This window comes from Manacus vitellinus, unplaced genomic scaffold (assembly GCF_001715985.3).
Source record: "Manacus vitellinus isolate BGI_N305 unplaced genomic scaffold, ASM171598v3 scaffold_15_pilon, whole genome shotgun sequence".
Taxonomy (NCBI): Eukaryota; Metazoa; Chordata; class Aves; order Passeriformes; family Pipridae; genus Manacus; species Manacus vitellinus.
In genome coordinates, this window is record NW_021939122.1 from 11,101,458 (window position 1) to 11,128,705 (window position 27,248).

General features: G+C 53.9%; 2 protein-coding genes across 2 annotated transcripts in view; both read left to right on the forward strand.

Annotated features, from left to right (window-relative positions):
• The window catches only part of NPM3 (nucleophosmin/nucleoplasmin 3), a 4,445-nt gene extending 1,170 nt beyond the window's left edge, over positions 1-3,275 (forward strand). Inside the window, exons 2-7 of the mRNA XM_029958569.1 lie at positions 261-366; positions 806-891; positions 1,561-1,680; positions 1,919-2,012; positions 2,432-2,554; positions 2,671-3,275. Coding sequence (XP_029814429.1) covers positions 261-366; positions 806-891; positions 1,561-1,680; positions 1,919-2,012; positions 2,432-2,523 — 498 coding nt within the window. The 3' untranslated portion in view covers positions 2,524-2,554; positions 2,671-3,275. The remainder of the gene's footprint in view (positions 1-260; positions 367-805; positions 892-1,560; positions 1,681-1,918; positions 2,013-2,431; positions 2,555-2,670) is intronic.
• An 11,928-nt stretch (positions 3,276-15,203) lies between these two features.
• FGF8 (fibroblast growth factor 8) lies at positions 15,204-23,346 on the forward strand. The gene is made up of 5 exons (XM_029958583.1): positions 15,204-15,235; positions 15,320-15,356; positions 17,414-17,594; positions 21,850-21,956; positions 23,004-23,346. The coding sequence occupies exons 1-5, from the start codon at positions 15,204-15,206 to the stop codon at positions 23,289-23,291; spliced, it is 645 nt and encodes a 214-aa protein (XP_029814443.1). The 3' UTR covers positions 23,292-23,346.
• Positions 23,347-27,248: the final 3,902 nt, after the last annotated feature.

Sequence of the window (27,248 nt, forward strand, 5' to 3'; positions counted from 1 at the left end):
AACCTGGGGTTTGGTCCTCGCCCCAGCGAGCTGAGTATAGAAGCACGGGCAGGAAGAGGTCCTGCCCTGGGCTGCCTTTGCAAGTGCCGGCTCTGGTATGCAGGGCTCAGCTCCGTGTTTTTCCGATCGGTCTCATATTGGTGAATCATCCTGCAAGAAGCAAATGCACCCAGAGCACTTTCCTCCCTCCCTTTGGTTGGCCGAATCCTGATCGCAAGAACTAAGGACATAATTGTGCGTCTCCCTTGTTTTTGTAACTGTCTAAGAAGTATGTAATAAAATATGTCTCAAAACTTCTCTTGAAGGACTCCAGCTCCCTGCAGCCTGGCCCAGCATCCTCCCATTGGGTTGTGCCTCATCACTCAGGTCTTGCACTCTGTGTCTGTCTCTGCTTTCAGACTCTCACCCAAGAAAAAATTCTACTGGTGATGGCAAGAGCAAAGTCACCCTTCTGTCTGCTCCCTCCCCTGTTTTCCAAAGTGGTGCACCCTGGCTCTTCTGCTCGCTGGAGGGGAAGAGACTTGCCTTGCCAGTGTTTGAGAACCTTGGGTGCCCCTGGGCATTGATTCAGGGCAGCTTGTGGGGACACCAGGTTTTGTCCCTGCATGGTGCTGAGGCAAGTGCACAGCTCTTGGGAGCACGCAGCCCTGGCCTGAGGCTGAGTGAGGCTCCTGAACATGAGACAATGAAGAGTTTTAGGGGTGTCATGTGCATGCCTGGCCAGGGCTTTCCCTGGGAACCCTTTGCCTGTGGTGCCTTGTGCTGTGTAATGCCTGCTACAGCTTTTTTGATCTCCTCCTTCCAGGCTGTGAGCTGACTGCCAGTACCAAATCCTACACATTTCAGGTGGATGAGGAAGATGACTCTGACCACATTTTGGCACTGTCTGTGGTAAGAGAAATGCGAGTTAACTGTGCTTGTCCTCTTCTGTCCTCATCCATGCCTTTACCTCCCATTTCCAGGCTCACTCCCCTTTCTTGGCTGGGTCAGAAAAGTGAACTCCCTTGGCTGAGGTCCTGACTCTGGCTGCTCTCATGGCAGGGCTTCATGGGGGTGTCATGTTTATCCATTGTACAGAGGTGCTTGTGCAAAGCCAGGGATCACAGGAGACTGCTCAGCAGAGAAATACTCCAGGCATGAGGTGAAGGAAGGTATTTATTCCTCGTATTTGACCTTGCTGGAGCCTCACACTAGATCCACACCAGCTGGGTCTCTGGCTTGTTGCTCTCCAAGCCCAGGTAGATGTAGGGCTTTGTTCCTGGCTCTCCCTTGGGATGTTTTCTGTCCTGGGAGCACAGGACCTGCCAGCATGGATCAGATCAGCAGAAAATGCAGCCCAGGTGCTGTCCCTTGAGGTAGTTGCAATAACAGCTGTCCCAGCTGGGAAAGGCACCGAACCACTCCCTACTTTGTGGAACAGCATCCTCATACCTTGCTTGACATCTGGGTTTGTGGCATTGCTGTGGGAGAGCTTTTTTTTCCCGTTTCCATGGAGAGCCCTGGCTGTCCCCAACATATCCCCTGGGAGAGCAATAGTTTACAGTCTCCTCTCCCACCCAGGTCTGCCTCTCAGATGGTGCCAAGGACGAGTGCAATGTGGTGGAAGTTGTTGGGCGAAACCACGAGAACCAGGAGATTGCTGTGCCTGTGGCAAATCTGAAGTTGTCATGCCAGCCCTTGGTAAGAGGCTGTTTTGAAGATTCAGGGGGGATGGCTGCAGGGAACTGGACATCACTGGATGTTTGTGGATCCTCACCTAGGATCTGCAGCTCACGAGAGAATGCCCTGGGTAGCCTTGGCCTGGCTGCAGGTGCCCTCAGAGGGACATGTTTAACTGGGCCAGGTGTTGTGCTGGGGACTGCAGGATATTCTGTTTTTTGCCTCTGCCTCTAACTCAGCTCCACTCTGCTCTTTGCAGCTGAGTCTGGACAACTTCAAGCTGCAGCCTCCGGTGACCTTCCGCCTGGCAGCAGGCTCTGGCCCAGTACACCTCAGTGGCTGGCACAGGATCAGTAAGCACTTGAGGATGGGGAAGGGCTTGTGGGAAGTAAGGGGTATGGAGGTTTCCCATGAGTGTGAACACTGGTCAGAGAACCTGTGGGAGATGTACGGGGTGCTGCCCGGCATGTGTGCTCGGTGCCTCCTTTGTGTTGGTTCCCCAGGATCTCTCTCTATGCGGGGATTCCTTCCCTGCCATAAAGCCTTGCATGGGAAAAGGGTCTGGATGTCCCACACTGTTCTTTTTTCCCATGGCTGGCTGTCACCATTCCCCGCTGAGACATCCCTCCAGGTGGGGTACAGCTTATTGCCCACAAGCTGCTGTTGAAACTGCTTCAGTGCTCTTTGGGCTGCTCTGCTCTTGGGGTGTCTTGGGGCCAGTTGTATTTGCACAGACGTAAGCTGGTGAGTAACAGTTCTTTGTGTGTCCCAGTGCACAGGGAAGATGCCTCCTTTGAGGTGGATGATGACCTGTCTGACGAGGATGAGGAGGAGCTTCCTCCTATTATGCCAGCCAAGAAGTAGAGGAGGAAGCAGTAACTTGTCTCCAGGCAAGGTGAGGGGCCAGGCAGCGCCAGAGGAAGGATCCAGGTGGCTGTGATGCTGAAGTGGCAAGTATGGGTAGGAGGTGCTACTGGAGGCTGCTGGTCTCAGTCTGGTTCTTCCTCTTAGGTACTCGCTGGGACTTCTCTCCCTGGACGGCTTTTACCTCCGACACCTTGCCAGGACCTCAACGTTTGCTGCTTTGTTTGTATTTTTATTTTTTTTGTAACTTTCTGGGGAGCAGGGGCTGCTCCCAGCGCTGGGGTGTCGCCTTTCACATAGCCCTGGGAGATTGATCCTAAAACTGGATGGATGCTGCTGGTATATTCCCTGTCCCCCATCTCTGTTCTGGGAGTTGGGGATGGAGGAAGCGATCCTTGCCCCTGTGCCTTCTTACTGTCCTGGACCTCTGCTCTGTGCACCCCCTTTCCCTAGCTGTGAAACACCCAGTCCTGGCCCCTTCCCCAGCATGTGGATGTAACGTCAGGTGTGGGACAGGCACTTTCACTGATTCTAGTGTGTTTTCTTTTATTTACTCACATTTTGATGGTTTTTATACACTTGGAAATATGAAACTGGGGCCTAGGCTCTGTCCTTGACTGCAGTTATGGTGAGGTGGGAGCTCACAGCCTGTCTGTGATTTGGAGAGAGGTTCTGGATCAATCTGTTTTGTAAAGAATTGTTCTTACACTCTGAATAAAGGTCTCTCAGACATCAGGTCTGGAGAGGGGTCACTGCTGGCTGGCAGATTCCTCCTATGCACGCTGCAGTGGGGCAAGTTTGAGCTCTGATCTTTGCTGCAGAGTCATGTCCCTCCACACCTGGGTAAGTAGAGAGGGTTTGATCCTTTCTGTGCTTCAGTCAGGTGGCACTTCTCACCCACACATGCTGGTTCTGCCCTTAAATGTTTCTCTGGGGGTTTCCCTGCAATGAATCCTTGGCCTATGTGTCGATGACTGTCCCAGCCCTTCTTGTTTGAGACAGTGGCTGTTGTCTCTCAGAAGCACCATGGACTTTTTTACCACGCTGGCTCTGTTGATGCCGTGGAACAGCAAGTTTCTCAATTGCCTGGACTTATGTAAGAAATCCAGGGTGGATCCTCAGCTCAGGCTCCATTCTAGATTATGTTTCTCTCTATGACTCTAAGACTGCTGGCATCCCAACCCCTGGGAGGCACCACTGGACAAAGCCGATCCGGGGGAGATGAAGCCCCTGTTTCGTGCACGGCCCCGCAGCAGTGACGGGAGAGGATGCCGACGGGGCTGGAGAGGCAGCGGCGCTACCCCGGTACCGGGGCCGGCGCGGCACCGCCAGGGGGCAGGCGGGCTCTGCGGCCCCGCTCCCGGCCCGCCCGGGGCACCGGGAGCCGCCAGCCCCGGCTGCAAAGAGCATCCCGCTCTGCTCCTCCTCCTGCGGGAGGGCAGGGGCCGGCTGCCAGACGTCCTGTCTCCGAGTGCGGTTCTTCCGCTGTCCCGTGTGTTTGGGGCTGGTGCTCAGTGCCCATACCCCCGGGTGCTGTTAGATCTCCCGACAAATCCCATTGCCCGAAGAAGTTCGTGGGAAGCAGGGCACTCCTACAGCTGAGCCGGATGAAGGGATGCAGGAGCATCTCCTCCCTGGGAGATGTTTGAGAGCTGTTGGTGGGCACAGGGCACTGGTGTGCTGATGGTGCGGGTGGGGATGCCAGGGCTGGCACACCCAGCACCTCGCAGATATCCCCGGCTGTGTGCACCTAGAAGGGGTCAGGGATAATCTGTCTGCCAGATCCTGATCCTGCTTGTGCTTCCCCAGAATTTCAGCTTGGCTCCAGGGAGACAAGAGCCAGCAGATCTTTTCTAATCAGGTGTTTTAGGAAGGGAAGGCTAGGGGAGGCAGCTGGCTCAGAACCCAGTGGGGAGCGATGAGTGGAGGGAGTGGGCTCAGCTTGGACCTAGTAGGGTGGTACAGTTTCTTCCCATGGGGTGGGACAGGCAGTGCTGGCTAATAAGAAGGAGCATTTGGCCTCTTCAATGGTAGAAGGAAATAGTTTCAGGGTACTGGTTTCCTTAGGGGTGTCTGGGCAGCTGAGACAGTCCTGGCAGGGGACAAAGGTGGCACCATGGGGGACATGGTGAAGGTGGCAGGAGGCTTGAGGAGACCAAGCTTGTCCACTTCACTGTAGGATCAGCCCAACTCAATACCTTATTAGGAGTGCTGCCTGGTCCCCAATGCTGCTGCAGGGCAATGCTCAGGGACAGGGGATGCTCCAAAACAAGGGGGGGCAATGGAGGGGGTTAGGGGATGTTGGCACTGCCAAACCCCTTTCTGAGTGACTTGGGGAGGTTTGCTCTGTACTCCCTAGCAATGTCACAGCCTTGATATGCTCAGCTTGGGGAGGGGGAGATAAATGCTGAGATGGCAGGAGGCTGGGAGGGGGATGCGCTCACACACAGCACTTAATGGGGAAGGATGGGATTACAGGGGTCACGCTAGGTGAGCAGCTTCCTTCGTGGAGCTGATGGTATCAAAGCAGGTGCCCCCGGCTGCAAATACCTTGGGCAAACAAACAGGGCTGTCTAAGAGCAGGTGAGCTCGGGCATGGCTGGGCTGGGGGGTACTCTGTGGTGGGGGGCAGGAGGTTCTCTGTGCACAGGGAGTGAAGCATGGTGCTCCTCGTGTGAGGGCTGCCTTGTTTGGCATTGGGTGAGGGTGCAATTGAGTTGTTGTGTTCATAAGTACATATGTGAGCTTCCCATGCTGGAGAACCCTTTAAGGGTGTGGAGCCCATCACTCTCCCAAGGGGTGGTGGAGGTACCAGTACCTAGAGATCCAAATGATGCCCCAGTCCAGGTGATGACTCTGGAGTTGCTCTGGGAATTGATTTGCTCTGAACATCTCTCCTTACTGCTGCTTCAGTGCTCTGTGGGCTGATATGGCTGGCAGTGGATCCCTCCCTGCCCTGGCAGCAGCAGGAAACACTGACCATGGTTGAGCCATGCAGCAGAGAAACATGGTGCGGGGCTTGCCATGCGTGAGCACCACGGCCATGCACCTACGCTGCTGCATGCTCCACACCCCTTCCAAACCAGCCTGCTGCACACAGTGAAAGGCTTGGGCTGCTCATTGCAGGGTGTGGCTCAGGTGCACCCTCACTGGGCTGGAGGGCTTGACTGTGTCCTCCAACCCAGTGGCTGGGCCAGGCCAGCAGCTCCCAGAGGATGCTCTGGTTTCTGAGGTCACATTTGAGTTGCTTTTTCAGGGATGGAGGAGCAAGATGGGGAGCTGCTCTGCTGAGCATGGGCAGGCAGTGGTTTTCCTTGTGATGTCCCAGTCGATCCTGCCCCAACAGAGTTCTGGCTGGGTTTCAACTCTCTGTGGCTTAGACCTCGTCCCCAGGGCGGCTGAGAGGCACAGCTGTGACCGTGCTGTAGGTGGGGCTGGTCTCCTGCTCCATGAGCTCTCTCTTGCTGGTTCCCATGCTGATCTGGGGTAAAGCTGTTGTTCTCTGAGTCTTGGCTTCCTGGGCTTTGGTGGAAGTGAGGGGACACCCTGGGAGACACAGCATCCCCCTTATCCCAGGGTTCAACAGCTCTGTGAGGTGGGACAGAGAGCTGTGTGGCATGTGGCACCTTGGTGGCAGCAGGTGACAGGAAAAGCACCAGCAGAGCCACCCTTAACTGGGACAACCCTGATGGTGGGCGTGACAAGTGTCCTGTTCTCTGTAGTGTTAGCTGACTGTGCTATCTATCCCTGTTCCATCCTGCTGGGCAGTGGGCACAAGAACCTCTGCTATTGCTTCAGGGAGCCACTGGGGCAGGGCAGACAGATTGCAACCAAGAGAGACAGCAGCAGGATCTGGAAAGGCCAGGCTACCAGTAATTCCCGTCCTTTTCCCATCAATGTGCCTTGCAAAGGGAAATGGTGCTGATGGACTGTGTGGGAACGGCCCTGTCTGATGGAGAAGCTGAAACTCAGGTCTGGGGTCATGTGCTGGTGCTCAGCTGTGTGCTGAATCCTTTCCAGGGAGCCTCAAGTTTGTTGGGAGCCTGTATGTGTGCGTGTTCACCCACTAACTACTCTGTGGTAGGAGAAGAGGCTCCTCCAGCTCCCAGTTCCACAGCGAATGCTTGGCTGCACATCCTGGCACGGGAGTTTGCCCATGGCCAGGCTCTGCTCTGAGCATTCACAGGCTGTGATAGCTGCCCAGTGTGCCTGCTTGCAGTGTGGATTCACGTCCCCAGCCCCACAGTGCTGCCCAGAATACAAGAGGGGACTGTTTCCATGAAGGTGCCGCTCCGGCAGCTATGGCTTTATGTTTTGCAGTGGGGGCACAGCTGGAGAAGCATTGGGTAATGTTGGAGCAGGGCTTGTGTGGATTTAAACTCACAGTCACATAAAGCAGGTGCTAAAAGTGAATATGGCTGGGCTGTGGTAGAGAGCCCTCTGCAAGACAGCACCTCGGGTTGAGGCTCCAGCACAGCTGTCCCACACCGTCCCCTCCTGCATCCCCAGTGCAGCTGCCTCACAACAGGGCAGTGTTGGCAGCTCTGTGCTCAGCACCCGCAGCCCAGATACACAGAGGTCACAGGTGCCCTGCCCTTTGGCCTCTCTGAGGTGCAAATCTAATCGCTCTGGACTGGGCTGTCCTGATGCTGGCAGAACTGTCACTACTGGCCACATGCCCCTGCCAGGGCCGGTGGCATCTGGGGGAAGAGGGCCTGCCTAGAGCATCTGGGCTGGGTCCCAAGGGGATTTAGGATCTCTCAGAGGAATCCTCCCAGGGTCATACTTCACTGCAGGGAGTGCAGGGACCTTGCAGTCTGCTGCTCCCAGCCCCATCAGTGGCAGAGCCCTAGGTCGGATGGTCAGGATTTGCCTGCTATGGTATCCTTGCTGGTGATGACACTGCATAGGGCCTGTGGGACATCCCATACCACTTCATGCCTCCAATCCCTACTACCCCAGTGGGCTCTTAGGCAGGTGGAGACCCCTGATTTGCAGTGCATGAGGTTTTTGGGGCTGGATAGGAAGGGTTATTGCTGATGGGCAGAGCAGAAGATGAGGAGAGCAGAGGGGACAGGGATCTTGTCTGTGGCAGGTCTACCCTGCTAGACCTCCTGGTGCTCAGCTCACAGGGGAAGGCAGCGTGGTCTAGCAGGGGGGCTTAGCCTTTTGGAGGTAGGATTTTGGCTCCTGGGGAAAAAGTCAAAGTAGAATATTTGGAGAGCTCTCAAACTCCATCAGAACTCCCTGGTTTTTTGCTGGTTGTTTGCTCCTTTGCCTAGGCCAGGTCCCTACAGCCCTCACCCATCCCTGCACAGCTTGGAGATGGTGTCTGCACCATGATGGGAGCTTGGGTACTTTCTTCATGCCATGGCCACACTCTAGGACAGCATGTCCCCCACCTACCTAGGGCAAAAGTCCCCTACCACAGCTGGTGTTGGGGAGAAACCAGTCATAGACTGTCTTCAGGCTCTGACTGTTGCTTTACCTGTGACTGTTGCTTACCTATTTCCCACCTTCCCAAAACAGAGGTCTGCAGGGTGGCACAGAGACCACACATGGCCCTGGGCATGGGATCTGGAGAGGGGCACAGTTGCTGTGCTGGTCCCCATGCCAACATGGGGTGGGTACTGTAGGGCTGACAGAAGATGAAGGGCTGGGCTTGGATAAAGACTAGCAGGGGGTTTGGGTCAGGTCCATGGGGCTGGTGGTCCACAACAAGGTGGGGGGCTGCAGCCAAGACTGGGGAGGAGCAGGTGCCAAGGGATATGTGTCCACCTTGACGCTTCTTTGGGGTTCAGTCTTGTTGGCCCCACTGCCTCCCCCATAGCCACAGCCCTTGCAGGGTGCCCTGGGGCCTGGCTCCCCAGGGCCAGGGTCAGGATGAGCTTTGGCTCTGCCGGGCTGGGATGTCAAAGGGGCCATAACCCTGGTGTTTTGCAAACTCCTGGGGTCAGCAGTTCAGCTGCCACTAACACAGGAGCCCAGAGACACACACGGGCATTTTGGGTGGATGCTGTAAGCAAACAAATGAAGGTAGAGTTACAGCCAACGTACAGCCCCCCCGGGCCACTGCTGTTGGTTTTAGGTTTAACCCCCCCCCGTGGGCTGGGCGCAGAAGTCCTCTTCCTAAGAGAATCCAAATGAAAGCTGAATTGCCTGACCTGGCTGACTGGGAAGCGAGGCAGGAAAGGAACAGCATTTTGCATCTCTGTCTCAGCTACTCGTGGCCCTGAAGGAGTCTCTGAGCCTGTCCCACAGAGAGGACAGTGTGATCCCCCGCACTGAGTGATGGCTTCCACCTTCCTGGGTGGCCAGTGGAGCCCCTTCCCACCCAGCCTGGCTTTGACCCCCTGCTTCCCAGGCCTGCCTGATGGTGCATGGCTGGAGACCCCAAGTAGGGTGGTGCTGCTTGGACTGGGTCTGCGATGCTGGGGAAGTTGTGCCAGCCAGGAATCTCTTGAGACCAGGTCCTGGAGATGCTGTTTGGTCTGTGCAATGGGGTCAGGAATGGAGTGGAGCTGCCTAAATGCCATGAGCACACACATCGTCATACACGTGTCCATGTGTGTCACCCCTTCCCCATGCACATGCATCATGGCCACTCCTGGTCAGGCTGCTTGTTTGCTGACCCCTGTTTGATGCAGAGCAGAATTGCACAAAAATGCTCAACCTTGGGTTTAAATCATATAGGGCTGGATATGCCACCTTCTCCCTGAGCTGATTCCACATTAAGTGTCCTTGCTGGGAGCCTTTGGTCTTTTTTCTGGCTAGCTCAAGCTGAGCTGTGGGGCTCTGTATGGATCCCTTCCTGAGCTGGGTAGCTGCAGAGCCATCCCAGTTCTCTCTCCTTGTAGATGGATGTGGCCTGGGTGTGTATCTCCCCTTCAGTGCCCTCCCACAAGTGCCCTCACTCAGCTCTGCCTGGCTCACCTCTGAGCCCCCCCCATACCCCGGGTGGGAATGCCAGATATGAGAATAGCACTGGTCTCATCAGAGCCAAATGTAGCCATGCAGGGGATGCTTAACACCATTGTAAAATCCATCTGTGCATCCATGGACTGTCCTGAACAAGCTTCTGCTCTGCCTGGGGACCAGGAGTGAAGCTGCCACGTGCTGACCCACCCAAGGCTGCCCCTGCCATGCTGGCAGTCCTGCTGCTGTGAGTGGTGAGCTCTCCTCCTTATCAACTAGCCTGGATGGAAAGCAGAGCCTAGCTTTGTCTCCTCTGACCTGCAGGAGCATTGCTGCCACAGGAGGATGATGAAGCCAATATTGACACCAGCACTTCCAGAAGCCCAGGCTGAAATTATGGAAACAAAGGTCGCATTTCTAGGAAGCTGTTGGGCAGGAGGGACTGGAAGTGACAAAAGGAAGAGGAGTCAGCCCAGTTCCCCGAAACAAAGCTGTGAGAGCAGACTGCTGAAGAGTGACCTGACAGGGCCATGTCACCAAGCTTGGTCCTGCACCGGAGCAGGCACAGCTCCAGGGGACTGTGACCAGAACACAGGGGTAGTCTCCCAGCCTGGTGTTCCCACCGCCCACGAAACATGCCTCAGCCCTGCTGCTAGTAATTGAATAGAGAGAATTAATTGTGAGTGGACTGTGTCTCCCCTTCCCACTCCTCATTTGCCCTGGGGCTGTCTTGGTGCTGTGGGTAGTGAAGACAAGGTCATTCCCATGTAACACATCCCAGTGGGGTTTGGCCAAGTTCCTTCCCTTTGAGGGGTGGGGGCAGGTTAATGGCGAGCAGTGGGATCGCCCCAGGCTGCTCTGTGCTGCTCAGCCATGGAGGAGCTGCTGTTGCCTCTGAAACGCCCCATTAAAGCTGTGGTGAAGGATCAGCAGGCAGGGCTGGGGGCACTGGGCCGCAGGGCTGGGAAGGGTGAGGGTGGAACGGGCTAGCATCCCTCTGACTTTGCTGGGAAGCCTCCATGTGTTTATTTTGGGGTGGAAAAAGCTGGTTTATGGCTAAGCATCCTCCAGGAATGGCTGTAAAGCATTACAGGATCCTGTGCATTTTGGCTCTCCTTCCTATGGTGTTGGAACAGAGGGAGGTGCTCGGGTGCAGGGCAGTGCTGCCCGCACTTCAAGGTCCTCACCTTGGTGTGCCCCAGCCTTTGGCTAACCCTCAGCCCCATGCCAGCCACCCCACTGCCTACACTGTCTGTCCTCTTTCAAGGGCAACTTCTGTGCAGACTGTCCAAGCTCTCCACACCTGCAGAGGGGAGCTCTCCTCGCCCTCCAGCCAGCTCAGCCTTGCACTGTGCTGCTGCAGGTGCTGCTCTCCTGCATCAGTCAGGATTAGTGCTATGTCCATGGTCTGGCCATGTCTATGTCCATGGTCTGGCAGGAGCAGGGAACTGTGCTTGTTGGCCCTTCTCTGGGACTGACAGCAATGTCCCAGTTCTTTCTCCAACAGATAGTTTTGCCTGAAACTGCTGATAGTTCCCCCCAAAAGAGCTGTTCAAGGCAAAACTCATGTGGGTGTTTTGCTGGCTTCCACTCACCCCAAATTCTCCCAGCCTCCTCTTATGATGTGAACTCCCAGTTTGCTAGGAGCCCTTGTCTCCACTCAGCCCAGTTTGGATTGGTTGCCCCTAAAGCTGTGGTTAGTGTTTCTTTTCTTGGCTCTGCCTTTCTGAATAAGGGGTGCTGTGGGGAGGTTTCAGACTGAAGCTCACGGAAGAGCTGATAACAGTTACACCTTGCTGGCTTTGATATCCTGTGGGGAACAGGATCTCATGCTCCATCTCTCACTCTGCACAAGGAGAAGGGTGTCTGTGGACCACTTCTGACCTGGACTGGGCCATATGAAGATGGCAAAGAAGCAGGCTGGAAGCTGGAGCTGGAACACAGTTGTATCCTACAGATGTACAAAGGGGCATCCTGGGAGAGAGCAGGGATGGTGCTGGGGTGGCCCTGGATGAGGGGGCTCAGTGCTGAGCATCACTAGGGGAATGGGAAGAACCTCCCACAATACCCCCTGTGCTCTCTTCAGTCTCTGCTGTACAGTGGCACAGACTACTCCCAGAGTCTCACAGTCACTCACTTGCTGTCCCTTCCATCCCAAGTCCTCTTCTGGTCTGCTTACTGCCTTACTGCAGTCTAGGCTACTCCAGGAGCTGCCTTCACACTTCCCAACTGCCAGGAGGCTCTGTGTGGGATGCGAAGGAGAGAGAGAGGCGGGAAAAGTTTGAGAGCAAGCCTGGACCTCAGCCGGGCTGGGACAGACATCTCCATCTCCTGGTTCCTCTCTCTGCTCCTTCTTGGTGTTGTAGCCCTACAGCTGCACCTTGGTACCCTCAGATTTATGGGAAAAGGGTTGGGAGGGGTGCAGCTACCGTCTCTGTTGTCAGATGCTTCATCTGCCGCATTTGACATCCCTGAATAACATAAAGTACATGAGCTTTCTCTGAAGGAAATCACCCCTGTGCCCGACCAGCCTAAACATGGTCCCAGTTCTGCAGATCAGGGCAATGGAGCAGTGGGGCAGCAGGATGGGATCTGATGGGACCATGCTAGTAGCCTCCCACAGAGGCCACAGCCCACTGGCTGCTGGAGCACTTGGGGGCACAGCAGGTCCCCAAGTCTTTCTTGGAGACAAAGAAGGGCTTTCTTCCACCAGCTCCACAGCAGTTTGACCTGAGGCACAGCTGGTCTCAGGAGCGTAGGGCATAGTTTCTCTTCTCCATAGGAGAGCCAGACAAGCCATTTAGCCTCAGTGCCTGGGAATGGAGGGGACCCTCACCCTGTGGACCAGGGGTCTTATCTCAGATGGCCTGTGAAGGAGCTGACAGGCAGACTGATTTCCCTTGTGCTGCCTGGCACAGGAGAGCCTATCTAAAAAGGTTTGTTTTCTCTTAAAAAACAAAAGCAGAGGTGTGTGTCACTCTTGATGCAAACATGGGTGGGCTGTGAAGCACCAAGGGAAGAAGGCAAATGTCTCTACGAAGGCATCCAACTTCCCTGCCAGGAGCAGATTTTGGCCATGAGCTGAGACAGCAGGAGAAGTAGGATGAGCCCAGCAGCTGTGACGCTGCCTGTCCCTGGCTGCTGTCACCAACCTGCTTGTCTTTTCTGTTCCCAAAGGTAGGGTAGGATGGGGGCTGTGGAGGCTTTGGCTGTGGACCCGAGGATGGCTGGCAGGAGTGTCGTCAGTCATCCGCTGTCAGACGAAGTGTGGCCACCCCTGGGTGATCCCACACCGGCTTGATTTTACAGCCATGACTGGCACTTGAGCCTGTTTGCTGAGGGCAGGGGGCATGCGGGACTGTCAGCTCATGGCTGCCTCTGACCCCGTACAGGACACCATAAATCTCCCGATTTAAGGCAGCCTGGGCTGTTCTGGACACGGTGCTATTGAGTAGAGTGTGGTGTGCAGGATAACGTATGGCTTGAACCTGTGCCCACCAAGGGTAAAGCAGAGGTGACCACTGATGAGGAAGAATGTCATCTGCAAAACAGACAGTTCCTAAATCCCTTGAATGTTTTGTATATTAAAAAATTAGGATTGTCTGAATTTAGAGATTTAGAGCATCGGGAGTATCTAGTGCTTCCTGCTCTGGTTTTGCCTGGTTTTCCTTAGGCAGCCTGGACAGGTGGATGTGTACCACTGTGCTGTGGTACATCAACTGTTCACACAGCTCAACATGGAGGGGTTTTTTTTCTGACTGTGTGCTGGACTGACAATCTGTGTGCACTGCCCTTGAAAACCACCTCCTGCTTCAGCCTGCCCATTCCCGTGGTGCCCCTAAATGTTTCCAGTTAAACACAGACTTTGCCTAAGACTTTTTTCTACACATAGGAGACCCCCCTGAAACATCCTTATGACTTTTTGCATTAAAAAAAAAAATAAGGAAAATGAACAAGGGGCTGATTTTGATTTTGTGGGAATTTTGGCCAGCACAAGGCAGTTGCTCGCCCTGTGCTCTGCTGGGTCTGATGATACTGATGTAGGGGCTGTTTTTCTCCTTGAGCCCTGTGGGGTCAGCCCAGGGATGGGGCACTGCCCAGGCTCCCCTGCTTGCCTTCTGCACCCCTCAGCAGTGGGGATACTGGACAAGATCAGGTGAGCCCCCTGGGAGATCCCTTCCCAAAGGTGACAGTGGGCAGTGTTTTGGGGTAACACACTAAGTGTGTGGTGGGGAGAGCTGGCGGTGCACTTCTGTCTAGGGTTTCTGGGTGCCTGAGCAAGGGGTAAAGTGCACAAGTTGGGTGCACATGAGAGAGAGAAATGTTCCATGGCTGCAGCTGGTGCGTGTGTGTGTGTGTGTGTGAGGTGGAGGGGTGTATTTTGGGGGTAGGGGTAAGCAAAGAGGACCGTGTGTGTTTCTGTGCTGGGGGGTGCGTGGTGTGTGAGGGGTGTGAGAAGGAGGGGTCCTCATGGGAAAGGCTGCACGCGTGTGCGAGCTGTGCGTGCGTGAAAGGGACTGTGGAGAATGTGTGTGTGTGGGGGGGGTGTGCATGTATGTGCGTGTGCAGGAGGGCTGCACAGGCGTGTGCAGGACTGTGTGCAGGACTGGTGTGCTTAGCGCGCGGTCAGATCAGGCGCAGAGTGATGATGCTGATTCGAGGAAGCAAAATAGCAATTGTAATTATGGGCTCTGATAAGATAAAGGAGGGCGCGGGGAGCGCGGGGACCGGCAGCGGGGCACGGCCGGCAAATTAGAGCTGTCACTCAGCGCCGAGCAGGCGGCGCCGGCCCCGGCCCCGGCCGGGTACCGGCCCCGGGCCCGCGCCCCGCCGCAGCCCCGCCCAGGTGCTCAACAGTGGGGGCCGGGAGGCAGGGGCTCGCCGGAACAAGCAGCAGCCCTCGGCGGGCCCTGCCCGGGCTGCGGGGCTGAGCCCCGTCCCGCCGCCGCCTGGCCCCATGGCCCCGCACCGCCGGCCCTGAGGGCGCCCGCCCGCCCCACAAGGTAAGCGCCCGGCGGGGATGCTCGGGAAGAAACAGGGGATGTCCCACTCCTCTCTTCCCACCCCGGCTGCGGTATTTGCTCAGCCTCACTCCTTTTCGAAACTCCGGCCCCCTCCATCCCCCTCCCCCGGTAATCCTTTTAATGTCTGGCACGTCCCGGGAGGGCTCGCTCGCCCGCTCCCAATCCACAATGCGCTCGCGGAGCGGCGAACCCCCAACGGGGGCAACCGCGTCCCTGACCCACCCTCTCAGTCCTTAACCTCCGTTTTACGGATGGGGAAACTGAGGCACGGAGTGGGGAGGGAGTCCCGCCGGCGACTGACCGCGGAGCCCGGCCCTTAGTGGCAGCCCCGAGCCAGCCCCGGCGACACCTGGCCCGCCGCCCGCGGGTACCGCCTCGGCAGTACCGCCGGCCGGGGAAGGGAGGGGGGTCCTGCCGGGCTTTCCCCGCCGCGGCTGCCGCCCCCCGGCCGTGCCCGCCCCCGCCGCGGGGCTGCGGGCCGGCCTCGCCGCTCCGGGCCGCGGAGCGGAGCGGGCGTGGGGCGCCTGCGGCAGCTCGCCGGCCGAGCGCCCCGGGGGTTGGCGCGGGGGCGGCCCGCCGGCGGGGCCTTTCCCCTCTGTAGCCGCTTGTTGCCCTCCTTTTTCCTCGGGGCGAGGACGTGCCGGCAGGGCGAGAGGAACCGAGGAGCTGAGGCAGCGCCGCGCCCCCGCGGTCTCCCCGCCGCCGCCGGGCCCCGGGCCCCGGCTCCGCATCGGCGCCGCGATGGACCCCTGCTCCTCGCTCTTCAGCTACGTGTGAGTACCGGCAGCCCCAGCCCTACCGCTCCACGCCCGCAGCCCCCGCGGCTCACACCTCTCTCCCGCTTTTCCCCCTCCCAGGTTAATGCACTTGTTCGTCCTCTGCCTGCAAGCCCAGGTAAGTGCCCGCTGGGCTGCCCGGCTTTGTTCACCCCGCGGGGATGGGGGGTGCCCCGCCGCCGCCGAGTGGCTCGGCAGGGAGGGAGACAGGAAAGAAGAACAGTTTAGAACCCAGGAGACAAAAGTCGCCTGGCTGTAAAAAGCCGTGGTTGAGGGGGAACAGCCCCTTGCCCGGGCCGCAAAATAAGGTGCCGGGGACTCGGGCTGCGAGGCAGGGAGTGTCGGGATTTCAAGGAAATGCGCAGGGTTATCTTTAAGCAGCTTTAAATCCCGTTCCCCCGACCTCTAAATTACACCGTGGATACCCCCATTCCTCTTCTACGTTTTTTCCCCCTACGCTGCTTTATCCAAAAATTAAAGCAGAGTTAAAAGAGGGAAAAGAAACCCCACCAAAACCTTAGTAAAAAGCACAGGTTTTGGTTCAGCTTAAAATTGTCAGACTTTAACATCGCTGGTTTGTATTGCCAGAGACAGAAGTGACACGAATAGATTAAACATCCCAGGCAGAGCCTGTGCAACACCCGCATACCAGCAGGCACACATCGCTGGGAGCGGTGCACCTCCAAACTGGGGTGAAGCCCTCCTTCCCCCTGAGATCACAGGTGTAGAAGCTTTGTTTAAAATGCCCTTTAAGCTACTTTTTTATTATTATTATTTTCCTGGAGGCTTGGGGGGGAAAAAAATTGAGTTTCCAGCTGAAAAGTGAAGAGAATGAAGCACTGGGAGTGTGCAGTTGTATAAAAACATAGCTGTAATATTTTGAAGTATGAGATGGAGACCAAATAGCAGCATGGCTAATGACCTCTCCTCCACATGGTACCCTCATCAGAGCCGGGGAGAGAATCCTGCTGCATTATCCAAAACCCGTCTATAGGAAACACACATGCACAGGCAGAAGCAGAGGGAGAGAGATGACATCGTCAAGGGGAGATATCTCTATAAAGCCAGCTTCGGGAGAGCAGCAGCTTTTGCTTTTATTGTGCTTTTCTGTTGTTGTTTAAGACAAGAGGAAATCTTCCCATTTGACGTGGGGGTGGTGGGGGGTAGTCCCAGCCTTCTGATGTTGAAAGGAGCTATCTCCTAACATTTGCTCAGAATACATCTTTATAAATGTCAGGGAGCAGCGAAACTTTCCAGACTTAAAAGAGGGATTTGAGACGAGGGGGGAAAAAGAATTCTGTGCCAGCTCATGATCCAGAGCTGAGGGGGGAGCAAGTTTGGCTGCTCATGAAAATCATTTAAAGCCCAGGAGCAGCAGCGTCGGGTCTGGAGGGGATGGGCTCAGCTGCAGCTCCAGGGCTAACGGGTTTGTTGTACTGGGGCTGGAGACATCCCCGCTGCTGGCACCAAACAGCTGACTGTGGATGAGGGATGTGTTTGCATGAGTAGCATGTTAGTATCCTCCTTAGGTTGTTGTTATATCACTGAATACCTGGGCTGGGGTATGGTTTTCTTATAATTCTTATACCTCATAACTCTACCTTCTTCGTGGATTTTGTATTTGAAGAGCTTAATAAGTGTGGTGTTTGGGAGCAAATAAAGAGCCTGGGATCCAGAGGAAAGGCAGCTGTTGAAACTGATGGGGCAGTGGCTGGGATATGTGCCTGGGGCAGCTGGAGCAGTAGTATGCTCCTGCAGAGGTGAGAGAGGTGTGGGATGCAAGCGTCAGCCCCTTGGGGTTGTGCCATCCTCCGTGCCCCCCCAATTCCCTCTAGCTCTAAGCCTTGATGCCCATCTTGGGTACTCCAGTGCCAGGGTCCCACTGAGACCTGGGGGGGGGGCTCTGGGGTCAACAAGCTCTGTCGTACTCCTGAGTCACCTTAGGGCACATCTGGAGTGGGCACAGCTCTGTAAAGGGCTCTGGTTGTTGTGTCCCAGAGCTTAACGCTCCTTTTCCTAGAGAGGCTTTGATGGCACAGGAGGCACCACCGTGGTCCCGGCTCCCTGCCTCCCTGTAAAGCTCAGCTGGAGGCCGGTGATCTCAGCTCAGCCCATTTGCCCCGCTGAGGAGTAGAGATTATAATGGTGTGTTGTATATTTTTTAATTTCCTAAAGGTAACTGTTCAGTCCCCACCTAATTTTACACAGCATGTGAGGGAGCAGAGCCTGGTGACGGATCAGCTCAGCCGGCGGCTCGTCCGTACCTACCAGCTGTACAGCCGGACCAGTGGGAAACATGTGCAGATCTTGGACAACAAGAAAATCAATGCGATGGCAGAGGATGGGGATGTGCACGGTAAGGACACACGATGTGGGCAGGCAGGGGGGGAGCTGGGGAGGTGTTTGCAGCCCAGCGTGGCGATTGATGATTTCCGTCCAGTTTGTTAGCCAAAAATCATTAAAATCATTCAGCTTGTGGGGGTTTGTAAAGGGAGAACATAGGGGTCAGCGATCAGCAGCTGCGTGATTCAAGGTGAGGGCAGGTTCCCTGTGCTGAGGGAGGGGACTGGTGCTGGCAGGATGGGTTCTGCTCCTTTCCTTTTTATTCTTGGTTTGCACCTGACTCAGAGGGCTCAGTGCTCCAACATCCTGAGTGTCATCAGTCATTTCATCTCAGCTCTTAGCAGGGATGGGAATCCCTGAGACTTCCTTTCAAAACAGAAATCAGAAGTAAAGTTGAAAAAGAAGAGACAGGAAGGAGAAAGTGGGGATGGCTGCTGTGGAAGCTTTCCTTAAACTAGGACTGTCTGAAGTGGCATTTTCCCGCTGTAGCCCCATCCCTCCCTTCTCAAAACAAATCCCAAACAGAGGGTCAGGGAGGCAGTCAGCTGCGGGTGAAGATGCTGTGGCATCTCCAGAAACAAAGCAGGGACTCCACAAGTGTGAGAGCCTGCGCTCTGCCACAGCCCCTCTGCCATTGCCCTGGCACCCTCTCCCCAAATCCTCCACCTTCTCCAGGGCAGGGGGACCGATCGCTCCGCTGAGGACACTCGAAGCCCAAATACTTTGATGGTGTGTGCTAATGACACATTAGGACAGTCAAACGCAGGGGTCAGTGGGGCCAGCGAGCCCTGGCGCTCCGCGGGGCCGTCTGCGGGAGACCTGATCCTGCGCCTGGGTCAGGGAAGTGCCCGTGTTCCTGTGTGCTGTGTGTAGGGATCACAAGTGTTTTTCTTTGGTATTAGCTGCAATTTCCTTTTCTTGCTTCAGGACATTAGTAGAAACAATTTTCTTCTTAGCCTTCTGTTTTGTATTTTGTTCCTTTTTGGTTTTTCTTCATTTTGCTTTGGCTGAAAATTTCATGCTGGATGTTAGCAGTGCAAGCGCAGTGCAGATTCCATCTATATGATATTCCATACATCCAGCATTAATCTTCCAAATGAATTATTCCCGCCCCAGAGCAGCTCTAGCTTGAAAGGGCAGTAGTTAATTTCCCAAGGAAAAAAATCCCATCTTGTTTTAGACCTCTAATGCCTGGATTTTAAAAAACAGTTAGTGCTTATTTAAATAAAGACCAGGTTTAAATAAGGCCAGAAGGAGGGGACTTGTGGTGGCTTGAAAAACTCTATTAAAATGTAATAAAAAAGGTTAAGCATTTGAAGAGCTAAGGAGGAAAATGAAGACTGATCTAAACCAGAAAGAGAACAAGCAGTTTTTCAGATGTAAAGTTTTAAAAGAGTTGCAAGTCTGTAAATGTTAAAATAGAGGTTCAGGATTGTTCTGTATGAATCTCTAGGGAGGCCCCCATGTCTGGAAGAACTATTAAAACGCTTCTTACTTTCACCTTTTTTAACATTTCCTGAATACTTTCTCCTCTTCGCAGTCCAGTTGGGGGATCAAGTGTGTCTCGCTGCATTTTTTCAGCATTTACGTAGCCACTTTCCCTTCAAAGTTTGAGCATGAAACATAATTTTACTGGGATAAATCTGTCACTTAAATGAAAGAATAGAGTTGAAAACGTTAAGCTTCCCCCACCGCCACCTCAAAAAAAGGGGGGGAAAAAAGGACTACCCCCAAATGTTATTTAGAAATCCACGTTTGCAGCAAAGTTCCTCCTTCCCCAAGCCCTTCCTTCTGCTTTTTTTTGTCTCATTTTTGGGGGTGGGCGTGTAAAGGGGGTTGATTTATTTTTGCAGATGACCCCTTTCCCCACGCTGACATTTTTACAGCCGACTTAACATCGAGTCCGGCGTTTTCAGTTATTTGTCTTAATTGTCAATATTTGATTGACTTTTTTTAATTCTAAGGGAAGGCAGGCAACCAGTGCAGTCCAGCTCATCCCTCCTGGGCCATGCTTGCCACCAAGAAAACTGCTGCCAGCTGCAGCCTGGAGTCGACCCCATAGGCAGCTGGGGATGCCAGCACAGCTCCTTGCCCACTTGCTGGTTTTTGTCTGTGCTCAGGGTTTTCTGCTGGCTGGGGCCAGAGTTTGCAGTGTTCATGAGTTGCCTGCAAGGGTCTAGGGCTGCATGGCCCTGGGGCCAGGTTGTCTTCATCCTCCGTGGATGATGGGGCCAGAGCGACACACTGGCAGGGCAGCAAACCCGTCTGGTGGCTGTAAATCACAGCTGCCCTTTGGGGGAAAAAAAACAAAAACAAAAAGAAAAAAGGAAAAAGTCCAAAAGAGAACCAATATGCATCTTTAAAGCAGGGTTTTGTGCTCACTGGGGCCAAGGCCTCCCCACTCCCTCCCTCCCCTCTTCGTTCCCCCCCTCCCTCCCACCTCTTTCTATCTCTGAGAGAGAAAAATCAATTCTCCTCAAACCTTTTACTGCCTCTGAGATCAATTCCCCCCCTTTCCCCAATATAGATAAATAGGGGGTCACTGTTTCAGTGCTTTGTTTGCAGAGTGCCATGGCTCCCATGGCTGGTTTTGGGGATGGTAGGTGCTTGCCAGGCCCTGGGCGCTTGTGGTGGCACAACCTGGAGTTCACTCCTCCAGGCTCTGAGTTCAGTCTGTGACTGCCTGGGAGTAGGGGGATATGGGCGCAGGGTAGTTTGGGGACAAGAGATGCTGCAGGGTGATGTTGACAGGAGAGAGTGCATGGAGGGGGTACCTGTGTGCATATCAAGTCTGCCCTGCCTTATAGCACCAAATCAGTTGGCCCCAGCAAATTTTGGGATGATCTTTTCCTTTGTCAACTCAACTGTGGCCAGCACTGACTGTTTGCTCTTCCCCCCCTCAGTGCCATTGACCTCAACAGTGTCCATGATGTGAGGGATGCAGGATGAAGGCTTTACAGAGACAGAGAGGAAATTCACTCCTAGCCCAGAGCGTGATTTAGGCTTGCTTTAGCTTGTGTGTGTACCCACATCCTCCTTCTGCCATTCAAAGCATCCTCCTGCAGAGCCTCCCACTCCAGAGTCACATTGCTGCCCTCACTGGGGCTTGCTGGAGGCTGAGCATCCTGGGGTAGAGATGTGCAAGCTGTGGTGCACCACAGTCCTGAGGAACTGAGCAGCCCTCGCACAGAGATCAGAGAGGATAAATAAGGCATCAGTGGACTCAAACCTGTAATGTTTCCAAAACTTGGAAGCTTTGTGGCCTGCATTCTGATTACCTTGTCGAATCGCATTTGTGGCACTAGGAGCTGATGCTGGGCAAGAGGTGATGATGTTGAGATGGGACAGTCCCAGGTGGCTTTTCAGCACCATGGGGAATTTTTTGGTGCTTGGCACAGTGCAGACCTTTTGAGGTGCAAACAGGTAACTACTGCCTCCACTGGGGCTTGTTCTGGGGATAGCAGCTGCAGGACCGGGGAGAAGGATGTCCTGTCCCCATCCTCCCCCTTCCCTGGGGATGGATGGGCTTCGGGGCATGGGTTCCCAGGGTGAAGGCAGGGAGAGAAGGTGACAGGTCTATTTATAGGCGGCCCATCGACCCGGCAATTTGCATAGCTCCTTCGGAAGTCGATCGATGCCTCCATTAAAAAACTGAGACCAAATCAATACGCCCTCTCGACTCGTGCAAAGGTGAAAGGCATTAAAAGGATGGTCGTACCCTTCACGCCTCCCCTGCCAGCTGCAAAGTCACTGCTCCTCCTGCAGTCCTGGCCTGGCAGAGAGACATGGAGCAGTGTCCCCTGGGCTGGGGACAGCTGGCAGCACACTGTGCACTTCCAGAAGGTGCCTGCCTGGAGCCTGCCTGCAGGCCCACCCAGACCTGCCTCCATTTGCAGGGCAGCTGCCTTATTCTCTGCCAACCAGTGCGTGCCCTGCTTGCTGCCCTGCCCCCATCTGGGACACCTCTGTGGCACCTACACCACTGAGCCCCGTGGAGCCAGGTAAAGCAGAGCTACTCCCCATCCAGCGCAGCTCAGGGTGGCAAAGGGACGTGACCAAGATCCTGCTGGGAGACGGTGGCAGGGTAAGGGGGGGGTTAAGGCTGTATCTTAACCTTGTGTCCTGATTTTAGGGCTCTCTCTGGCCAGTTGCCAGAGAGTGTGTACCCCCGGTGCCCAGCGTCAAGGTGCATTGTTGAGGTCTCCATACCTGTGCCTGCCCTATCCCAGAGCCCCTCTGATATCCCTCCCTCTCTCTATTCTCTCCAGCCAAGCTCATCGTGGAGACAGACACCTTTGGGAGCCGTGTGCGCATCAAAGGGGCAGCCACAGGTTTCTACATCTGCATGAACAAGAAGGGGAAACTGATTGGCAAGGTAGGATGCAAGGGCATGGGCAAGGCAGGGAACTGCTGGGAACATGGAGCTGGGGCTGCTAGGAGAGGAGCTCTGACCTGATACAGAGCTCACCTGTGTGGGTGGGGAGGTGAGACCGGAGTCCCAAGGCTCAGTCAGCACTCCCCTTTTAGGGGCAGGGAGACAAACCATCCTGCAGCCCGGAGGGAAGGAGGGGAGCAAGGAAGGCAGGCAGGTGTCGCGTGGGGCGCATTCCTTCTATCTGCCCGAACAAATAGGCGGATTGCTGCTCTATTCTCCACGATTACATGGTACAAGTGCCAGGAATGTTAAGATGCTCCATGGGGCTGGCCCCAAGGCCAGGCCCCACTGCCTGCTGGTTTGTCATGCTCCTTCAGTACCTCAATGCCCCTTCCAGGGGGCGGGGGACTGGGTGTGCAAAATCCCACCGGGACTGTGATTTTCTGCAAGGATTTTCCGCAAGGATTTTCCATGGCAGCTCCTTGCTGGGGCTGCCTGATGTGGGTCCCTCCCTAGTCCCACTACTGCCGATAATGGGGGGAGCTCAGTCCCTGGCTGCCCCGTGCTCCCTCTACCACCTGCGTCAGTGGGCACTGTCACCAATGACCCCACATCGCTTCTCCTGCCACTCAATGCCTCTCCTGTATTAAAGACCTCAGGGGGACAGGCGAATTGAGATGGAGAATTTGCTTATGGTCATGTTCAGCCCATGGCACAGATGGAGGAAAAAACTCCTTTATGGGTGTGGCAGAAGTTAAGGCAGAGACCAACTGTGTTGGGACTCGCAGCTGGCATCACACTAAGGTCACAAGCTGCAATGAGCATTGTTTGTCTGTGCCACAGTGCCTGCTCCCTGCAGCTTTTTAAGGAAGAGCAGATTTTAGGCAATTCTGACCTGTGGGAGAAGAAGTGGGAAAAGTGAACTCTTGGTTGCCTACAAGCAGTGCAACCCTGCTGCCACACCAGCCAATCCAGTGCGGGGCAGTGGGAAGCAGCCCTCTGAGCGAGTGCCTGTTGCTTGAATCTCCCTTCCGATTCCCTTCTCAGAGCAATGGCAAAGGCAAGGACTGCGTCTTCACGGAGATTGTCCTGGAGAACAACTACACAGCGCTGCAGAATGCCAAGTATGAGGGCTGGTACATGGCCTTCACCCGCAAGGGCCGCCCACGCAAGGGCTCCAAGACCCGGCAGCACCAGCGGGAGGTGCATTTCATGAAGAGGCTTCCCAAGGGCCACCAGACTACCGAGCCCCACAGACGCTTTGAGTTCCTCAACTATCCCTTCAACCGGAGAAGTAAAAGGACTAGAAACTCCAGCTCCAAGGCAGGCCCTTGATGCGCCTGCCCCTGCCCCCCTGCCTGCATCTCTCCTGGAGGATGCTCCTCTGAGCTCGGTGGACTATATGTAGAGACTTTCCCATTTGGGTATTAAACAAAACACAAAAAAAAAGGGAGGGGGAGGATAAAAAAAATTACCTGCTCTAGTTGTTGATACTTTTGGGGGGGTGTTTGGTTTTTACAAAAAAAAAAAAAAAAAAAAAAAAAAAAATGAGAGAGGCTCTATTTTTGTACTCCAGCTTTAAAAGTAATGAAACATTCAAAGACTGGTGAAGGGGGAAGAGCCCTTCACTTAGAAATGTTCTAGTCTGTTTGGGGTCGTGCTTTATTTTGTAATTATTTTTTTTTGATAGCTCTAGGGGAAAAGGAGTTTAAAAATCATGTTTAAAGCAAACAAGCGGAAAACCATGGAAATCCAAATCTGGAAGTGATGTGCTACTTAAATGAACTGAAGAAATGCTTACTGGAGAAGACGGAGAGGCTGGAAAACAACTAAGGGGAGGGGATTTATTTTGGAGGTGGCTGGAGGCCTCCTGGGTGGTTTTTGCAGCCTGGGTGTTGTGTGGGCACTGCCCGTGGGAGCTGACTGTGACACCTGGAGGGAGGACCCTGGATGCTTTCTTTCCTCGGATGTGCCTATTTCTCCGGCTGAGCAAGGGGTTGCTGGAAGCCACTTGCATCCTTCTGAGAACACTGCTGGCTTCACAACTCCTCACTTACTTTTTTTTTCTCAGGAGAGGACAGGGGTGATGGATGCCCCAGAGAAAGTCCTGAACTGACTTGGTACCTCTTACCCACAGGAGCGTCTTTGGCATTTGGTTTGTTTTAAAGTACTGAGGTATGACTTGCCATAGAGCAGGCTGGTAACTGGTATTATTTTTTTCCCATGTGGAAAATGTGAACTTCTCACCAAAAATTGACATTTTTTTTCTGACTATATTTTTTTATCAGATAGAAGTTTTCATCCATAAAATTAAAAAAATTTACAAATTACTGTGGAGCCATTTTGGGCTGTTTTGTCATAACATTAAATATTTTTGTTGTAATGCTTGGTGCTTCAGTTGCCAGCTGTCTCTTCCAGTTTTGCTCTTTGATAAGAAATACTGATGTTCTTGTCCCTCTACGAAAGGGGAGGGTTTCTTTCAAAATTTCTGTGTTGACAGAAGCCCAATTGTCTATTTAGAAAAAAAAGAAAACCAACCCCAAAGGGAACATTAAATCTCTTGAGTGAACATCCCCAGCCAGCCCTACTCTGCACATGCTGCCCTGGGACTGTGACTCTCTCCAAAGGGTTAAAGCAACTGTTCTTTACAGGGAGGGAAAACAAAGACACTGGATAGGAGCCAGAACCAGGGGTGACTTTTCATCCAATCTTTTTTGATTGTTTGGGTTTTTTCTGTTTCCTTTAGGATTTTTGTTCTGTTTCGGTTGTGTACAAATTGAATATGAAATGATTGAAATATTTATTTAATATGTGCATTAAAAGTTTGTATTAGTCTAACTGAGCCTGATGCTTTCCAGGGAGGGGTTGGGGCTGGAGATGCAAGTTGGAAAGGGGTAAAGGAATGTGACAGTGAGGTGCAGGATGGGGCTGAGGCTGCCAGTTGGCATAATTTCCTTCCCAAGGGAAGAGCTATGGGAAGTGGGAGGCTGCCCCAAGATCTTGGACCCAGGTGAGTCTTGCAGAAATCATGGTTTTACTTGCAACAAATTTCAGGTTTAATGTACAGATGCCACCTCTTTGCCATGTGGGATCAAGGCCCATTGCAGGCTGAAATGGAGATATAGTGCAATGAAGCCTTGACCACTGGAGTATGTGCAGAGCATGTTTTCAAGCATGACATGAAGCTTTTCAAGAGAGAAAGCTGGTACTTGCTTCTCTCCAGGCTAGGAGAGCTTGGTGTCTGCAAAATGGGCTGGTGGGTCCTCTCCTTCAGTGAATACTTGACCCTGCTGCGGTGCTGGGTCTTGCTTACAGGAGCTGAACAGGGATTCAGATATAGAGTGGTGTCATATATGGAAACAAGCAAGAATATAATTGTGAAATATGTTAAAATTGCTTAAATGCAGCAATCTTGCAAGGTAAGTCTTGCCATTGCTGGTGCCAGCCTGGGTAGTGTTGCCATCCCAAGGGCTGCCTGTGACGTAGCTGCTGCTCAGGCTGAGCCCTGTCCGTGGGTGTGAGGATGATCCTTCCTCTGGCTGACACAGTGGCCTGAGCTGAGGTGGCAACATACATCAGTGATTTCAAGGAGGGAAACCTATGGGGAGCTGAGTGCTTGGCCATGCTCTACACCTGAGCATCGCCGCTGCATCACAGAGATCATGGGCTGGGGCACAGGACAGCACAGATTGTGTTTGTCCAGCTGTCTCAGGAGGGACCCAAGGACTGCAGAAGCCTGAAGATGACAGAGCTGAGGCAAGCCCATGTTGCGGTTTACAGACTAAAGGAACTAAAAGTGAATGGCTCCTGGCCTTTCCCCAGGCAGAGATTGGTGTTTGATAGTCCTTAACAGGTGCTTTTCTTTCATTGGTTTGTCTAGTTGCTTTTCCTAATGGCTTTGTGAATCTGAGGCTCCATGTCTCCTGCCTTGTTATGTGTCCCCCAGTGATGCCAGGGAAGGGCAGGGCATGGGTGCTCAGCCTCCAGTAAGGTGGCTTTCCTCCAACCCTGTCATCCTGGGATGCAGCCAAGGGCTGATGCAGGGAGCACCCAGCACCCTGGGGCTTGAGCTGATACAAACGCTCCCATGAACCTGCACAGCTCTGTACCACACACCACCCCTAACTCCTGTGATCTACTCTGCCACACTGAAAGGCACCTAGGCTGCCTCCTGGGAGGGGAGCCCCTGCTTTTCCAGCTCACTTAGTCTGTGGTTAATTAGGCAACATTCATTAAAGGGCTTTTGGGCAGCCATGCTACCTAGGAGCACTACAGCTTGGGACTTTGTTTATTGCCTGAATTTGTCCAGTTTCAGCTTCCAGCCAGCAAAGGTTGTTTCACCATTGCTTGGAAGATTAAAGAGACCACTACTAGTTAGTTAATGAGTAAGTGAATTAATTAATGGTTCCTCATACCCTGTCTCTGCACTGATACCACTTAGTCCTTGGTACGGCTGGAGGAACTCATGCTCTTCCTGGAGACCTGGGCCCTGCAGGGTCCTAAGCACATGGTCCTCAGGGATGGTAGCTCCCACCACCCATGCAGGGAGGTGGGGACAGTCCCTGATGGTACGTGCTGTTCCTCCCAGGTTGCAGAAACCCTGTCTGCTGGTAGAATGCATAGGGTCAATAATCAGCTCAGGACTGTGGGACTTTTCCCATCATCATCAGATGTGTGGATCAAGCTTGGGCATCACAGCCATCAAAAGGCTCTGGAGACTGCAGGACACTGAGGTAGGACTGGATGCAAGAGAGTGCTGGGGATGGGAGGCTTTGGAGGTGGGTGTTTACTTCTGTTAACTCATGCTATTAGTGTGGGTGTTCTGGGCAAAAACCCCTGCTCTGAGCTAGCAAAGTCCTTGTAGTGGGCATGTTCCTGTTCCTAATGCTGTTCCACCAGCTGGTTGGAGGGAGGCGGCAGATGAAGCAGGAGAGGAGCCTTGCTGCCCTGACTGTCAGTGAAAGGATGACTGTGCCTTCCCAAGCTCCAGGCAGAGTTGTATGCATGTCCCTGCCCATACAGGGCTTCACCATGCGATGCTATCTGGACACAGTGACAAGGCTGAAGCTGAGCAACATTTGGGAAAGTCTGCCTCATGAGATCACTGAGAAGCCCCTCTGGTTCAGCCAACCAATGCAGGGTAAGAAGTAAATGTGGAGTGAATACACCAGCTCAATGTCAGGCAGGATAAAAAGCTATTTTCCAGTTAAGTTCTGCTTTGGTTGCCTAGAGAAGTTGTGGATGCTCAACCCCTCAAAGTGTTTAAGGCCAGGTTTGATGGGACTTTGAGCA

What these genes read in the sequence shown, in the direction of transcription:
- FGF8 (XM_029958583.1), top strand. Translation starts at nt 15,204, where the DNA reads ATGGACCCCTGCTCCTCGCTCTTCAGCTACGT. An exon ending in TCCTCTGCCTGCAAGCCCAG is followed by an intron (nt 15,357 to 17,413) that starts GTAAGTGCCCGC and finishes AATTTCCTAAAG; the next exon opens with GTAACTGTTCAGTCCCCACC. An exon ending in AGAGGATGGGGATGTGCACG is followed by an intron (nt 17,595 to 21,849) that starts GTAAGGACACAC and finishes TATTCTCTCCAG; the next exon opens with CCAAGCTCATCGTGGAGACA.